Here is an 18948-nt window from a genome sequence, read left to right as displayed (position 1 = left end):
CTAAAATAAATCAGGACTTATAATTGATATTGTATGAGATAATACTGCACTTTCTCCCTGGTATGTTTTGTCTTTTTTTTTTATGAAGGAGAAAGAGAGCAAGAAAGTTTCCGTGTGCTAAGATTTCTATAGTTATCAATGGTAGCTAAACTGTCACGTGTCCAGACAGTTTAGGTATAAAGCAAAACACATAAATTACATGGAACTCACTACTTTTAAAAGTAAACATTTCACTTACTTACTCTACTGCCTCAAAACTCCCTCTTCACTCAACTCTTTTTCTTGGCACAGCCTCAAACGGGGCCTTATCACGTCCAACTGCATGTTCCAGCAGACTGCTGGTAATTGCCTTGTTTTCTCTCAAGTAGTCAAACCCAAGAGATGGTGAGTCAACTGCAAAACTGCTTGCATATGTTACCCATCACTGAGCTACTTGTCATTTGTATAGCCAGCTTCTGTTCACTTTCTCCTCTTCCAAAATCAATTTTTCGCTTTGGCATTTCTGTTCGCAACTAAACATCTTGTGAGAGGAAATACTGTCAGCTGCGGAATAAAACACGTCTACATGTACAGTGATTCAAAGTCAGAATTACTGTATATGTTTGTTTTAACATCCTACATTTCAATATGATGCTTTCTTACCCGATGTGTGTAGTCACCACAAACACCCTGCAAAGAATGGAAATGGTTTAAACAGATATGATCGTGACAACTTCAACACTTAAATGCACACTAATGATGTATTCATTCGTCTTTCTGTGCATCTGGGGAATACGTTGTCAGCAGATATACTTACACTTTGGGTATAAGCCAAACTGTTATAATTGATTTGTGTTCATTTTCAAAATTACATTATTGGGCATGAGCTAATTCATTTAACTGGAAAATACAGTACCTTTGAAGTAGCCTGACTTTGACAAGCATATATTATTTTGACCACTTGAGGGCAGCGAAACAATTTATCTGTGCCTTGCATGCAAAGAGATTCCAATATTTTTGTATGGATAGATCTTCATGAAAAAGCAGTAGTAGTGGTAATAAAAATGATAACAATAATAACACTAAAAAAAAATAAAAAATAATATAAATAATAATAATAATAATAATAATAACAGAGACAAATTGTTATTATTATTATTATTATTGTTATTATTAATATCAATAATAATAATAATAATAATAATAATAATAATAATAATAATAATAATAATAATAATAATAAGAATAATAGTAATAATAATTTACTTCCGTTATTGTTATATTATTATTATTATTATTATTATTATTATTATTATTATTATTATTATTATTATTATGTCTTTCAGTTATAACTTGCTGTATAATTTCCTTCCAACCTGATCAGTGTTGTTGGAACACACTAAATCTCACCTTCTCTCCTTTAGGTCCTGGTTCTCCCTAAGTGAGAAAACAGAGTTTAGTTTGCTTCGAGTATTGAACAAAGATGTATCACAATGTAGACTTAAGTGACTTACAGGGAGTCCTTTTGGGCCACGCTGACCCTGAAAGACATCAGCAAATATTAAATCTGGTTTGCACGACAGTTTTGAATTATAGTAAGAGTTAAATAAGCCATGACACAAATTTCTTCTATAAGCGCCAATCTAATTACAAAACTTGTTATGAGCAAACCCCTTCAGTTTGACTTCCCATCAGGCCCTGTGGTGTGAGCTGTCAGTGTGCAGCAACTGGTTGATTAATGAATAAGGGGGAGGGGTTCCGGGGCGCCACACGTCTATTACAATCCATAAGGGTGACCCCGCAGGCTAAACAGCACCAAAGCTACTTTTGGAAAGCAATACTTATGTCTAATATTAACCAGACAACTTCTCAAATGCCCTTTAACTTCTCACTGACATATGTTAGGAAGGAAGAAGACAATTAAATAGGAACTCATATGAAATAATAATAATAATAATCAACACTCAATGTTATTGCAGCCATGTTTAACCTTTTGGCACGGCAGGGTGGGTCACTTAAGAGCAAGTCAAAAAAAAAAAAAAAGTTATCAGGGCCTCCCACTCAGTCTGCCCATGAGTAATCGTTTCAGAGGCTGGCAAAACGCTACTGGACTCAATAGTGATTATGATGAAAGCCAGAGCAGCAGATGACATGACTTGAAACATGACTTGAATCAACAAAGCCAAGCAAGGAGAACAAAAGATCGTTTGTTTGCAGTTTGCACAAATGATGAGCTATTTCCTATTGTAACACGCAAGTGCAACTGTCATGTGTAACCTTTGATATACAGTACTATATGCTCATAAACAGTATATATGTGTGTCTGTGTAATGTTTATAATATGGAAAGAGCTACATTTAAATATTGTTTTCTTTTCATTTTTACATTTCATTGATTTTATTCCCTGTTTCTATTTACATTTGGGTCTCAGTTAATAGATGTCATCCATCCATCCATCCATCCATTTTCTTGACCGCTTATTCCTCACAAAGGTCGCGGGGGGTGCTGGAGCCTATCTCAGCAGGGAGACACCCTGGACTGGTTGCCAGCCAATCGTTGGGCACACAGAGACGAACAACCATCTAATAGATGTCAATTAGTATATATTTTTTGTTGTTCACAGAACAATTGCAGAATGCTAGCTAAGTATACAGCTACAAATGCTAATATAGGCATGGATATAACAAATGAGGCGGGAAACTTTCTCAAGCTTGAGTAAGTTTAGACTTCGTATTCATTCTAAGTAGTAAGAATTTAGCCCACTAACCCAGCCCTCCAAAAGAAAATGCAATTAAGAGCTCTCAGGGTGTCGTGGCACACTCGATACTAGTGTTTATTTAACCTGTATTTATTCAGGTAACGCAATTGAGAACTGATTCTCATTTGCAACGCTGACATAGTGTGCCATGAGAAATCATTCATCATCAGTGGTCATACAACACAACAAGTCAGGGCTCCGGTGAATATATCGCTTTGTGCAAAAATTAAGAAGGCACACATTTTAAACTATGTCCATTGGTGAGTATTGACACAAGCTTATCATTATTTCAGTATTATGTACTTTGTGACATTTTTGTTTGGTGGTGTGAAATGGATGAGGCTTAATAAATGTCAGGAAACAATGGTCTAAGTCCGGCACAATTTTTCTCTCTGTACAAAAAAATAAAAAATAAATAAATAAAAAATAGGAAGCTAAATTGACCTTAAGAGCAAAACATGGACAACTGTAATAGCAAAACAATGAGCAGTGCAAACAAGTTTTACATTTCCACACAGTATAGCCTTAGTTACTCTTTAATATCTGCTTGTAATAGTGGAATAGCATTTCAACTACAGTATTGGGACAGATTTAAAGATTGCTTACCATGTCACCTTTGGGCCCATTCTGTCCCTGTGGACGAAGAAAAATTAGGATTAAAAGACTCTTTCATTGTGATGAACATGTTTTCTAATGGATGCATTTGCATGAAATATTCTTTCACATCATAGAGAGAATTTTGCACAAGTGACTTCAAAGAAACTCACATGCTTGCCATCCAGCCCAATTGGACCCTGGAATAAAAGAAAAAACACACTTTCCATCACAAATAACATTGCAAAAGTGACAAGAAAAAATATTAAACAAATACAATTGGTTAAAAAAGAAAAGAAAAAAAAAGTGGATCGTGTGAAATGTTAGTGATCACTGCATTGTGGAAGCAGTTAACTATCTTGTTGCTACTTGAATTTATCTTGTGCTATTAAAATTATTATTAGATTTTAAAATGTGTGTTACTTACTGGAAACCCTGGAAATCCTCTTGTTCCAGGTTGACCCTGAAGCGAAAAATAAAAAGTTGGCCTTTCAGATTACAATGAAGAGAGACATGACTGAAGTTAAGAAGAAGTTAAGTTAAAGTTAAGATAAAAAGAAGAAGAACAGGTATGAAAGAAGAAGCCTAGGCCTAGCTAGCCTAGTCTAGTGAGCCTCGCGCTGGCGTTCGGAAAGATGACGGGTCGCCCTCCAGGAAAGAAGGAAAGAAAGAAGTGTAAAAAAAATAGAAGACAATTTGTCTTTTTTTGTTGTTATCCTTTGCAGAGGTGTGCCTTTCATTGTGCAAATCTAAATGCATAGGTTTGTGCTACCCATTGCTAAATCTGTCATGTGCTGGAGGTTGGATCCCAAAGCGCAGACACAAATAAGATTTTAACTATTTATTCACAGAGAGGTGTGGAACAAACTTGACTAGACGAGAAACAAAGAGAGTTGCACAGAGAGACAGTGGTAACACAAGTAATAATCCGACAAAGACACACACTTCTCAGGAGGTTTATATAGACAAGGAATCGATCTGATTGATTGTGGCTAGACATGTGGGTAACAGGACTGACTTGGAATTATCTGATTGGCTGTTGACCAGGTAAAGATTCTTGACATCACATAGCCCTTGACATCACATAACATCACATAGCCTTAAACCAGTCGAGACTAGATGCTGGTTACATCAGTTCAAAACAGACACTTGATCTCACGGTCATGAACCCAAACTTAACAGGTCATGAACTCAAACTTAACCCTGGCGTGACCCTAGACATGACAAAATCATGTTACTCACAAATTGACATTAAGTTAAAACACGCACACGCACACACCCAAAATCCATATCAAATCCAACTCTGCATACATGAAAAGGCAAAACATCTTTGGACGTTAGACAGTATATATGCGATGGAGGAAAAAAAATTGACACAGAACACTGTTTTTGCAAAATAATGCAAACAAGGTCCAGACTTATCAGTTAGATACATTTCAAACTGTCTTGGAAAGTCCATTTAGCATTTAAATGATGCACTTGCCTAAACTGTCATTCCCTCATGATATCCTCATCCGTGTGGTAAACCACTTTCTAAGTGTTAATGGATGTCTGGCTCTATGTTGTGAACTTGGCTCCTACTGTGAGGAACTTCCTTCATAGACTGTTATTCATTAGTGATGCCTATTTCCATCCAGCGAGAGTGGGCACACAAAGATATAGGCTGTATTAAGGAAGGAATGACTAAAACAGATGGCTGCTCTACTTAAGGTCGTCTTGACTTTTGGTTTTGCTCAGAAGAAGAGAAAAAGGTAATGTCATTACCATATACAACTACTCAAAATGAACATGCAGGTCATTGGAAAATAATTGAATCTGAACAGGAATACTGAATTTGAGCGGTCAAACTGACTTTGACCCCAGATTGGTCTTTTGCTTTTCCTCATTTGAATCATGGCCAAATTACACATTCAAACGTCTTGCATAATTCTGCTGTTTCCACACTGTCAGTAATTACATTCAATCATTTTCTCATTAGCAGGCCATTCACCCAGTTTTGAATAAAGAAGCCCAGCCAACATAAACCTGAGTTCCATAACCCAGATGCTAGGAAATACAAGGGTGTTCCTTTGTCTAGATAAAACAATACAACTGTCCAAGGCTGTTCGTGTTTCTGTCTAAGGTGATATCTACTTGACTTTGAGGCATTCTATAATAAAAAAATAGACAGTTATTCAAATAACATACATTATTTGGTCTAGTTAGGGTTGATGTGTTAGCCTCACCTTCCCAGCGCACACTAACTATATATCTGCAATAAGTTATCGGTGTGTGTTAATCTGATGACAATGGTGTGCAGCTCCAAAACGTTATTTTCCAAAAATTACAGTGCATTCCCTGTTGGTTTGTTACATAATGAGGAGTTGAAAAAAGGAACAGTAAAATTAGGTTTTAATTTTTACTTGCATAACTGTTTTAAAAGGAAGCAGAAGATGAGAATCAGGAAATCTGCTCCTTCCTCCTCTTGGCCGTGCTCTGGATTTGGTGAGCGAGCCTGTGGCTTTGGGCTAACTTCTTCTTAGGGGCGGCATGGCTCAATGGCAAAGTGGTCATCTCCCATCTGTGAGGTTGTGAGTTCGATCTTCACCATTGGTGACCATGTCAAAGTGTCGCTGGGCAAGACGCTGGACCTCGATTTGCTCCCAGAGGATCTGGCAGCGCCCTGTGTGGCAGCAGCTGACCACTGGTGTGTGAATGTGCGTGTGGTTTTTAACCCTGTAAACACTTTGGGGCATATTCACTAAGAATGCGCTGCGTCGGGTAATAGCGCGAAATATTGCACCACAACTGCACACGCAGTCTGCGCCCAGTTACCCACCTATTCACTAAGGATATTGCTCTAATCACATACCGGCGCAAACACGCCCACAAAACTGACAGCTTGGAGCAAATTTGCACCTGATATACCACACATGGCAATGGATTTGCGCCAACAACATGGTTATTATAGTAACAGTTGCGAGAAAGATGACATTATCAGAAAGTGAGGTTGGACCGAGAGTAAGCGTTTCGAGCGCCATTAAGCTGTACAGAGCAGGGAGGACGACAACGACGTCATTCATTCATAAAGTACTAATTATTGTTGCGATCGTATTTTAAAAATATATTTTCAGAGGTTGGCGCGGGTGTACAGTATGCATCTGGCACATAAGAATGATCGTAAAATGTCTCCCTGTCATTGCCGATCAGCCCGGGTTACGTTATGTTGTCCCAAACTAACACGTAAATATTTCCCTCTCTTTCTCTCCTCTCTGCTTGATCAGCCGCGCATGTTGTGCGGCAAATGGCATGTACTACCGGAGATCGAGGTGCGTCAGGTTAATACATGCTTTCCAAAACCGTTATTTGCGTCACGCAAACGCGGTGTTGCTATTTGCGCTGGCGTTAGTGAATTAGACGCTGCATATCAATGAGTCTCATTTGCATTGGGGTGGGCATATTTTGCGTCAAATGTAGGCAAATTACCTCATTTACATACGCACAAATAACACCGGCGCACCGTGACGCAATCTGTTCGGCAGAGCACTTAGTGACGGATTTCCCCATCTGCGCGTATTTAGTGAATTAGGTGTTCCCTAATTGCTCCATTTTTGCCGGTTAGCGCGGTGCAAAGGCGACGCAAACATTTAGTGAATAGGCCCCTTTGTGTATGTGAAAAGTGCTGTACAAATAAAGCTTACTTACTTCCTTACTTCTGAATTTAGGCAACTTCCCCCAACACAACAGTTACTCCAATCCATTAGGCTTGGGGAGTATTGGGATTCATATCACATAATATGTAATCAGGATACAAAAAACATGTAACCACAGCTCGCATGAAGATAGAGGTTGTTGATTTGATTCCTCGCCTGCTTTCAAGCTAGCGGGTCGACAAACCTTTTCTGGATTTACAGGGCCCATGTCATGATAAATCAAATTTTTTGGCATATTAATATGCTAAATCCTCATTAAAACACCACCAAAGTGGTGAGTGAGGAACCACCCCCATACAGCCCCTGCTAATTAAAAACATGCCCATGCTGATTAAACACATGGCCACTTTTCTGCAAGAGCTCCGCCGTGTGTCTTTGTTTACATAGCCATGCTTGCAGGATAGTGATAAAATTAGCATTTGTAGTGTTGTTCCGATACCTGTATCGGGACGGGGCCCCGATACGGCGTTAAAACGCTGGCATCGGTATTGGCGAGTAGGCCTACTCACAAATAACTGGACGATGCCATTTACTAGTATAGAAATTTGAACGCCTTGTGTCTTGCTCTGTCACATGACACACTGCATGATCACCTATGTTCAGTGCATGTGAGCCAAGATATCGAAAACTGTGAGCTGTCAAAATCATCCGGACCGCTGGTTACTTATGGGGGCTAGCAGTGGCGGCTAGAATGCATTCCATTGCCCACACTTAACTCAAGTAAAAGTTTCATGATCCCATCACCACAGCTTTAAACACTATGTACTCAAATAACCTTTTTGGAAAGCATGTATTGACCTGACGCAACGTCGATTCCGGGATCATGACAGCAGTGCATGGCACGGTGCACCGTCGCTCTCTTCACACAGAGAGAGAGAGAGAGAGAGAGAGAGAGAAAGAGAGAGAGAGAGAGAGAGAGAGAGAGAGAGAGAGAGAGAGAGAGAGAGAGAGAGAGAGGGGGGAAGGGGACATTCCTCAATGTTGGTTTCGGTCGGACAACGTAACCCATTTTACGATCATTTTTACGTGGCAGATATATACTGTACGGCCACGCCAACCTCCGAAAATATATTATGAAAAAACGATTGCACCAATAATTTGTACTTTATGAATGAATGACACTTAACTTAAGTACAAGTTTCATGATCCCATCACCACAGCTTTAAACACTATCTTATCAATATCAACTGCTCAGCTTGCCACCAAAAAAATAAAACAAAATGTTTTCTCTTCCCGCCTTCCATCCATATTAAACATTCATAACACAGAAAAGACATTCTGTATACAAATACATGACACCGATATTTGATTGCCTTATATTCTTAGATGGATATTTTGAATCAGAGTAATTCAAAACTAATTAAAAGGTACATTATTTCAATACTATGGTAATTGGATTACATTACTAACTATATATATTTTTTAACAGGTCACTAGTAACTGTATTGTCATACATTTTTAAAGTCACCTTCCTAGTACCTACCACAGCCCGTTATGCATTCTTGTGTGACTTGCCAGATATATTCACAGAAGCGCTCAGTCACAAGTTTGTTTACAGGGCACTCAGAAAGGTCACACCATTCCCACATTCTGCTCAGCTGATTGCATTGCAACTCAATTACATCATCACAACAAAACACACATTTGCTCCCTCTGGGTGTGAGCCCAAGCAACATCAGCCCTGTCCAATCACACATCATCACATCATAGACTTCAATATGACAGACAGATTTTTTTTCTCTCTCTGAACCTAAAGCGTTTTGTGGCATAACCCATATAAATTGTTGAATTAAACACTAATGTGCATTAGCAACAGTATAGAGTGAGATAGGACACTTACAGGAGGTCCTCTTGGGCCAATGATTGACAGACCTGGTTCTCCTGGGGCTCCCTGAAGGACAAAACAGTTACACTGTAAGACAGAGAAGCTGTACCATCGAAATGTTTAACTACAACAGCTTGAGCGTCACAAAATGTTATATATAATACGTTATAATGTCACAAAAGCTTTTTAATGTTATAAGACCCCTGGACTGGACTGCACCAGTTGATTGCACTTCACAAAAAAAAAACAAAAAAAAAAAACATTCACACTCACATTCACTCTTATGGGAAATTTAGAGTCAATTAACAAAACATGCAAGATTTTTGTATGTCACATAAGCGCAGGGAGAACACAAAAATGTTCCATTAAAGATCAAACCTGGATCTTAACTGTGTCAGACATGCCATTCACATTTCCACCATACTGCCCCAATCTGTTACTATAATGTTAAACCATTGTTCAAAATCCAGGAAGGACTAAGGGGCAGTTAATGAATTCATTGACTAAAAGCTGCTTGGTTATTTTGTCCATATAGTGCCTGCCTAAATGATCATTATTGCTCTAATGCTCTGATAGTTCAGTTAAGAGGATGTACAATTCCACAATATAGATCAAAACTGTGAAACTCCATTTCACAGCACTGCCTAATAATTTATTTACTTCCAAATTCAACATAAGGTCATACTTGATAATTGTCCATCAAATGCAAATCTTTTTATATTTTTATCGAAGTAAATGTCTACTCTCAACACTCAGAAGCAAAAATTCATTTGGTAATGATGGAAAAATAGATGTTTAAGACTAGTTTAGATCCAAACAACTTTCTGTGGCCACTTTTATTTTCCACAACTTCCAGCAGATGAAACAAGTTCGGATATAAAGCACAGGCACACTTGTACGAAAACTTAGGTTACTTGAAACTTGCTGTTCCACCCTGAGATGTATGGAGTGAAATTAACAAGGCAAAGTCAGAATCACATCACTAAAACCAGAAACCATTTAGAGAAAGTACATTGCATACAAAAAAACTCCCTATGGAATCACAAGCAGGCAAAATTGCCGATGATTTTCCTTGAAAATGAACATTTGTTTTACTGCTGAAGAGCTGAATATTCATCTGCTGTTGGTCTATATTGCTTTTTCTTTCTTTTTCTTTCTTTCTTTCTTTCTTTCTTTCTTTCTTTCTTTCTTTCTTTCTTTCTTTCTTTCTCTCTTTCTTTCACAAATAAAGCAATGAAGCCTGTAAAACAGCCCCAGCATTGAGTACCTTGCTTCCATTTCAAAAGTCCTATCACTTTGAGGCAAGTCTTTCTGCAAAACAAAATTATGGAGTCGCCTAAACATGAAGAGGCCTATTCACAAAAGGTTTGTATCGCCTTTGCAAGGCGCTAACCGATAAAAATGGAGCAATCCGGGAGTGCCTAATTCACTAAACACGCGCAGATGGGGAGATCCGTCACTAAGTGCGCGGCCAACCAGAATGCGCCACGGTGCGGCGGTGTTATTTATGCGAAATATGCCCACCCCAATGCAAATGAGACTCATTTATATGCAGCGTCTAATTCACTAACGCCAGCGCAAACAGCCACAGGGAGTTTGCGTGACACAAATAACGTTTTTGGAAAGCATTCATTAACCTGACGCAACCTCGATCCCGGGATCATGACAGCAGTGCATGGCATGGTGCACCGTCGCTCTCTGGCTATTCACGCAGAGAGAGAGAGAGAAAGACAGAGAGAGAGAGAGAGAGAGAGAGAGAGAGAGAGAGGGAAGGAGACATTCCTCAATGTTGGTTTTGGTTTAGGACAGTGCTTCTCAAATAGGGTGCGAGGCTCCATCAAGGGGGGCACGTTTGACCTCGGGGAACATGCTTTTTAATTGTTTTTATTTTTATTTTTTTACTGTCCTAGAATAAAGTGCAATTGCACCTCCACTAGATTAGGGGGCAGTGGGGCTCTCATTATTGGCAGAGTATGCACAGGGAGCATTCGCAAGGTGGTGTAGGGGTTTTGTTTGCACTGAGCATGCGTTTTGCACACAGCAAAAATATCAGCCAAATTATTTTATATATTTTTGTTTTGCAGGTTAATTTTTTTTTTGTTTAAAATTGTGCTCCTGAGTTAATGTTGGTGATCAGTTTGAATGCATTATTTATTGACTTTATGTGATTTTATTTTTCCGTATCATATGGTATCTTTTCTGTTACAGTTAATAAAGCTATTCTTTGTTGTAAGTTGGTCCATATTGCTTTCTTTTTTTATTCTCTTATACGTTTATACGGATACAGTGTTATACAGAGGTGTGCTTATAACAATTCTATAGAAATGATACTATTTATAGTCGCTGCGAGATGTTTTCTTCTTCCTGGGGGGGGCATGACAGAAAATAATTGAGAAGCACTGGTTTAGGACAACGTAACCCGGGCTGATCGACAATGGTGGGGAGGCATTTTATGATCATTTTTACATGCCAGATGCATACTGTACGGCCACGCCAACCTCTGAAAATAGATTTCTAAAAAACGATCGCACCAATAATTTGTACTTTATGAATGAATGACGTCGTTGTCGTCCTCTGCTCTGTGCAGCTTAATGAGGAAAACGCTCTCTCGGTCCAAACTTGCTTTCTGATAATGTCATCTTTCTCGCAACTGTTATTATAACAACCATGTTCTTGGCGCAAATCCATTGCCATGTGTGGTAAATCGGGTGCAGATTTGCTCCAAGCTGTCAGTTTTGTGGGCGTGTTTGCGCCGGTATATGAATAGAGCAATATCCTTAGTGAATAGGTGGGTAACTGGGCGCAGACTGCGGGTGCAGTTGTGGTGCAATATTTCGCGCTATTCCCGGATGCAGCGCATTCTTAGTGAGTATACCCCAAAGTGTAACCACTTTAGATGCCATTGTCTAATATAGGACTGGCTCATGGAAGAGTCACAAGTACAACAAATTACAGTTGCATTCAGCGCACTGCTGTGTTGTGTTTTTCATGTAATTTTATTTTTATTTGTTTCGAGTCCAGTCTGTTGAAAAATTGTGTGAATATTTTGTGGAAATGGTCTATGGGGGGGAAAGGGTTGGAGACTGTTGCAGTCGACCCATCCATTTTCTATAGGCTATTGCTCATCCTCACACGGTTGAAATGGAGCCTATCGGAGCTGACTCCGGGTGAGAGGCGAGGTACACTCCAGACTGGTCGTCAGCCAATTGCAGCATAAGAAATAATAATAATTCAAATTGCCTAAGAAAGTGCCTTCTTCCATTTCAATATCAAATATTAAGTTTTTTAAGGAAGGACCACTCAATAAAATGAAGAAGAAGAAAAAAGATGAATGCCAATCAGATTACTTGCAAAAACATTTACTGGTTTAAGAAGACATCTTTTCAAGAAGGCTAACAGTATGAATGTCAGACTTTGTCAAAGGAAGGTAGATGGAATTATGGATATTGCACCCCCCTTCGTGGTATCAAAAAATCCACAGGCATTTCTCTATGTATAATCCAAACGAACAAGCCTAGACTGATATGTAAATGAGCTTCTGAGGTTTCACTGTAAGAACAGGCTTATGGGGATATGACAGTGCCTTTTGGCAAATCTGGCACTTTTCTCATAGCATGTCAAGTTGTGGCTTGCAAATTCAGAGCAAAGTGTGATGCCTTCAAGATGTCATTATTTTCCAGAGATGACCATAAATATTCATTTGCTACAATGCTTATTCAATGAGATGTTTGTTCCGCCTAACCAGTACATTTTTAGAGTTGGAAACATCAGAGTAGTTTATTGCTTGAAATTCTATAAATTGTGTGAGATTTAAGGCACCCACTTTCACATTTGTACATTTATTTCCAAAGTGTAAAGCATTCTGTCTTTGAAATATTTTTGTAAGAAACATTGTTAGAAGCATTCAAACACTTCAACCAGTGTAACTCATGAGGCTTAATTAGTTTCTCACATCAAATTCCAGCTTCGTCTGATCGCAACAAATATCAACCTAAGAAGCCAATTGTGGTCTATTCACTTTAACATCGATCAACATCAATTACATTTGCACTGCAGGTAAACCTGATTTCTAAATTTTTAGTTAATTGCACAATGTATTGCAGGTTGTCTTCCTCTGCAAACCCTTTCACTTTGAAAGTCAAACCACTCAAATGTGTTGTTTTCATGATAAGGCCAAAAATTATTGCATTTTGATAAACTGGGAAGGGAAAATTTCAACATTGAAGTGAAATTTTCAATTACAATGCCAAGTTATCTTAACAATCTTCTCATGTAGTATATTTAGTCTTATAAATGCTTCTTCTTTTTGGTTGGAGAGGTTTACACTAGAACTCAGAGACCCTTTAGCGTAAACCTACCAGGGTGGGAAACCATTTATAGAATATGCCCCCCCTTTTTTTCTGCAGACGTCAGTGTCTGGTACAAATCACGTGCTAACTGTTGACGTAGCCGTGCGCTCAGCTATGGCCTTCTAACCAGCATCACCAACAATAACCAAGTCATAATTAAGTCATATCAAGTCACAAGCCATTTTATCTTTCATTATTTCAGTTCTTCAAGATTTTGCTAACGAAAGACAGTGGAGAGAAAGATGACCCCTTAGCAGAAGGCAATATGTCAAATCCAAGTCAGCAAATATCATTAACAATCGACGGCCACAAAAATATCTAATGGCCTAAACTTACCTTCTCCCCTGCGTGTCCTTTAAATCCCTGGCATCAAACACAGCAGTCACATGCAAAAAGGTGTGAAGAAAGACACAGAAGAGAGAGGAACAAGTGTTAGACACGTGGAGAGGGTTTGGAGCATGCATAAAACTAGTAAAGGATGAAAAGCTATTGGGAGGCTTCTGCATTTGGACACTCCTGAAAGTGCTTAAAACTTCAAATAGTTCAAACTATTAAATCAAGAAGATAGGATGTTTTATTAATAATACAAAATGTTGAGTAACTGATAGAAATGTGAATATATGTTTTGAAACGACAGTATCCAATTTGGTTGGATTTGTGTGTTTTTTTCCCCCCACACTATTAGCAGGGGTCACCATCCTTTTTTAAACTGAGAGCTACTGCACTTGGGCACTAGTTAATAGGGATATGAATTTGGTACACAGTCATGAAATGTCACATTAGACATTCCTACAGACAGCCTTTCTTCGGAAATCACAATGTTCAGTCATCGGTTAGCGGCGGCATTTTTTCGAAACGGTCCGGGGGCAACTCATGTGGTCCTTGGGATGAACTAATGCCATGGGCACCTTGTTGGTAACACCTCCACGACAGGATAACGAATAAGCAAATGTACTACAATCAGGCCCGATCAAATGTATTTGTGTGTAGATGTGTGGTCAACAGAATTATTTTACACACAACAGTTAAACACAGAACAAACCGAGTCTTGGGGATCACAATACAGACAAAACAACACAAAAACATATATTGCAAATGCCTGACTAAACAATCTTTGTTAAACATCACAAAAAAAAATTATAATAAAGAACTGTACTTGTATATGGATGGTAAAACACAAATGTGTAATAATACATGTAGTGCTTAACAGACATTCACTTCAAATCGAAAGTCCCTAAACTGGATGAATATGGTCCAAACTTTCAAGACCTGTGAGCACGAGCTACACAACATTGAATGACAGCTATCTGATGAAAGTGAATACCACACTGCAGCTTGGGCAACTTAAAAAGACACCAAGCAACAATATTACACAAAATTCATACTTGCAGCAGTCACAAAAAGGGGTAACTATACTAACTGTACTTTTATCATCATGTTGTTAGTGCATAAATGTGTGTAGCAGATGATATAATGATATAAATATATCCATCCATCCATCCATCCATCCATCCATCCATTTTCTTGACTGTATTTCTTATAATTCAACGAAATTAAGACTATTAAATTTGACATCATACATTGCTATATAATAACATCAATAGAGAATAGATGATATAGATGCGCCATTATGTGACATTATGGGAGGGAATATAGCTGAGCCAGATCAATCATAGTGGTCTCTCTCATTTGGTCCAGAGTGTGCACTGTGTTTGAAAATCGCTGAAGAAAATTAACTCGCTGGAATTGGAAAGATGAGATTGGTGTGCGCTCAGTGCATTTATACAGACTAACGGCAAGATTCCCACTTGCATGATGGGTCTGAGGAGCATGCACCCCCCAATTGTGCGTCCATATATGACCCCTACCCAGTTGTGGTGGCGGGGGATGTTAAATTAAAATGTTTTTACAATGATAATAATTTGTTTAATGGATTTCTACAATGATTCAGACTGTGCCACTGTTGGCATATTTAATAATGAAATACGATGACGTCCACACCACGCACCCACGTCAGTCTCCTTGTGCCTCCATCAAATGCTCCAAAGTCTAATTAGATCACCTGCGCTGCAATCCAGACCTCCGTTTTAGGTAATCTAGAATTCAGTCTACTTTTGTGACCATATTGGCGATCCCTGGGGTCACCAATTCCAGTCCTCGAAGGCACCCATGTTAAGGATGTTTCCCAATGTCTAACACACCCGATTCATATGATCAGGTAATTAGCAAGAGCGGCTGTAAAGTTGAGAGATGGCAAATCAAACACCACTGCATAAATATTGGCCACGGACAACACACTCATCTGAAATATTCTGAAGAAAAAAAAACAATGCAGAAAGAGATGATGAATGGGCATATCAAGAAAAACCGGGCAGTTGACAAATGAAACATTGTACGATCTGTAATGAAGTTCAGTAAAGTTCAGCAATAACCTCCAGGGGATAGGAGTGACGTCTACTGTTTGCAGAAAATTTCATGGACAAGCAAACAAAGGCTAAACCACTTATTGAACGGGGGGAGGAAAGAACTGAATTTTCCAAAAAGTACAGAGACGCATTTCAGAATTTCTTGGGAGAGAATTTTAAGGACTGATGAGAAAACAAGATTGATCTTTGCCAAACTGATGGAAAGGCTAAAGCTAAGAGAATGTAATTATGTGCTCATGATTCCAAACTCAAGACTCAGCTGTGAAACTCAGTGGAAGTAATGTCAAAGCTTCATTTGACCCACTAAAGAGGAGACTGAAGAAAGAATCCCCCCAAAACAAACAAAACAAATTGATGATGATAAACCTGCACTTGCCAAATGTGAGCTATGCAAAACTGGAATTTCAAGAATTGGTAAAAAACCTGAAACACCATCTCAAAAACAAACACGCTACTCAATACAGTGAATTTACCCAGGCAACGCAGCCCATATTGTATCAACCCACGCTGTAGAACATGTTTAAAAAGAAAGAAAAAATGCCACGTGACAGCTCAAAGGCACAGGGAATTACAGCCAAAGTAGCAATGATAACAATGAGTGACTTGCCATTCTCCTTTGTAGAAGACCCAAGATTTGTTTTACTTATGGAGCATTTAGAACCCCGATTTGAAATGCCCTCCCGAGAAAGCACTGCCATCTCATCATAAGAAAATTTCAGACAAACTACGCGTCACGATGTGGCCCGTGTTTCATTTACCACAGATATCTGGAGTCCATCTGTGGCCCCAATATCTCTACTAAGTTTCACTGCACAATGGATCAACTCGGGTTTTGTTCTACGCCATGTCACTCTGGTTGCCCAGGAATTTAGTGGATCTCACACCGCAGAGTGCATCCAACAGTCGGTCTGAGTGTAAATGTACTAGAAACCAGTGGAATTATCTGTCAGTGCAGTAAGATCATTTTACTAAAGCCTGGTTCACACGGCAAGATTTTAAAATTGTCGGCCGATTTCCAATCTTTTACAGACACCACAGGTGAAGAGAAAAAAAATCACGGGAGTTTTTGAACGTACCGTGCGTGGTGTGCGGCCACACTGCACAATCAACACACCCCACACGAGCCGAGTTCATTCAAGAATGTGACGGGAAGTCTCGCAAAACCTCTCGAGATTAAACGTGGCTTCCAAGTTGTCAACATGAGTCGATCCTGGTTTTCAGCCGAAAAAGTGGCATAAAAAGAAAAGGTGTTGTTTAAAGGAGTGTACATGGGCACTGGCGAGACATCACTTGCCCTCGGCTCGGTGCTGGCGGCGCGGGTTGGCGTCCCACCCGGAGACCACGTTTATTTGTGGGGAATGTGTGTGTGTGTGTGTGTAAAAATAATACTAATATTAATAATAATAAAAAAAAAAAAAAAAGAAAAAAAAAAGAGTGTTAAAAAAAAAAAAAAAGCGAGCACGGACTTTCTGCTGCGTCATGACTGTTTTGATTTTGGATTCCCCACCGGCTTCCTCGCTGGCTCGCTTTCTGATTGGCTGCACATCACTGTCAATCTGCTGCGCGGAGCGAAATCGGGCCAAAAAAATCCAACATGTTGGATATGCCCGATTTCAAGTCGGAGGTCCTTCCGAGCGCCGACATCGGGAGGCGCCGTGTGTGGTGACAAGACACACGGCAGGATTATCTGTGAAGATTATCGCTTGCGTCTCGGCGTGTCCTTACGATTGTCGGGAGGTGAAATTCGGGGCTGAAATCGGGCCACTTCTCCTGCCGTGTGAACCAGGCTTTAGTTAGATTTCTTGAAAAATTTCTTGAAATGCGGAAATGCATATAAAACAAATACTAACTCTGTTTTCAAATTATTAATCGATCAAAATATTCAGAATCAACACATCCATTATTTATCAAATTAAATACAATTAAATTTTAGGACTGAGTTTAAAATAGCACAAATAATGTACAAAGTATATAACAATCTACTCTGCTATATTACTCAGACATTGGTTGAAATTAGACACAGTCCTTATGATATAAGGGGTACAAGTGTGTACAAAAACCCCAAAACAAGAACAAATATTAAGCAAAGGTGTGTTTCTGTAAAAGGTGTTAATTTGTGGAATAATTTGGGAATTGACTTGAAAAGATGTGACTCACTTGTTGAGTTTAAAAAATTGTTTAAAAGCAAAGTTAAAAAAAATTGTGTCAAATAAGCGCATGAAAATTGTATATAATAAGTATGAGTATATGATTTACAAATGTATTATGGTATATGTCTAGGAATTTCATGTACATATGTTGCTGGATAATGCACGCCAAGTACTTGTATTCATAACCAGGTTTAGACATTTTATTTTTTTAAATATTAACCTAGTATTGTATTAATAATGAATTAAGTTTAAATATATAATGTATAAGGGGTAGGACTAGATAAGTTTTTAACTTCTTCCTACTTCCTTTTGAACATGTAAACTGTGAGTTTTTTTTTCTTTCTTTTCTTTTTTAACTCTTGTTTCTCTGCTGTTTGTTTGTATGTTTAAATGTTCAATAAATCAAATCAAATCAAATAAGAAAAATGTGTAGCTCTATATTAATCTTAAAATGAGCTTTAAACACTTATTCTAAGCAACATCCATCCATCTTCTTGGCCGCTTATTCCTCACAAGGGTCGCGGGGGGTGCTGGCGCCTATCTCAGCTGGCTCTGGGCAGTAGGCAGGGGACACCCTGGACTGGTTGCCAGCCAATCGCAGGGCACACAGAGACGAACAACCATCCACACTCACAAGCACACCGAGGGACAATTCGGAGCGCCCAATTAACCTGCCATGCATGTCTTTGGAATGTGGGAGGAGACTGGAGTACCCGGAGAAGACCCACGCAGGCACGGGGAGAACATGCAAACTCCACCCAGGAAGGCCGGAGCCTGGACTCGAACCGGAGTCCTCAGAACTGGGAGGCGGACGTGCTAACCACTCGTGCCACCCTTCTAAGCAACAAATGAAGGAAATTAAATCTTAAAATAAGCTGTATGCACTTATTCTAAGTAACAAAAGAACCAATTAAATCTTAAAATAAACAATAAACACTTTTTTTTTTTTTTAAAGGTTTTTAAATGGGCTTATTTCAAGTAAATTAAATCTTTTTTATAAGTGTAGAACAGTAAGTACTGAAACAGAGCATCAAATGTCACTCTTTATTTGCATTTTAAGTTGACTGTCAAGCAGGGAGATGGCACCATTTTTAATTACATTTGGTTTGACTCAGCCTGGGATCAAACCCACAACCTCTGAGTGTAGACACTCTATAGCAGGGGTGGCAAACTGC

General features: G+C 39.0%; 1 protein-coding gene across 1 annotated transcript in view; it reads right to left on the bottom strand.

Annotated features, from left to right (window-relative positions):
- col13a1 (collagen, type XIII, alpha 1) overlaps nucleotides 1-18948 on the bottom strand; it is a 77227-nt gene that overhangs the window by 44616 nt on the left and 13663 nt on the right. The window contains exons 4-10 of the mRNA XM_077496126.1: nucleotides 8864-8914; nucleotides 3759-3794; nucleotides 3505-3531; nucleotides 3344-3370; nucleotides 1494-1520; nucleotides 1390-1416; nucleotides 643-669 (exon numbers count right to left, since the gene is read on the bottom strand). Coding sequence (XP_077352252.1) covers nucleotides 643-669; nucleotides 1390-1416; nucleotides 1494-1520; nucleotides 3344-3370; nucleotides 3505-3531; nucleotides 3759-3794; nucleotides 8864-8914 — 222 coding nt within the window. The remainder of the gene's footprint in view (nucleotides 1-642; nucleotides 670-1389; nucleotides 1417-1493; nucleotides 1521-3343; nucleotides 3371-3504; nucleotides 3532-3758; nucleotides 3795-8863; nucleotides 8915-18948) is intronic.

The sequence above is a fragment of the Festucalex cinctus genome, chromosome 14 (genome assembly GCF_051991245.1).
Source record: "Festucalex cinctus isolate MCC-2025b chromosome 14, RoL_Fcin_1.0, whole genome shotgun sequence".
In the NCBI taxonomy this organism is placed as follows: domain Eukaryota; kingdom Metazoa; phylum Chordata; class Actinopteri; order Syngnathiformes; family Syngnathidae; genus Festucalex; species Festucalex cinctus.
The sequence above is the reverse complement of the archived record's forward strand: the minus strand, read 5'-3'. Positions and strand labels throughout refer to the sequence as shown.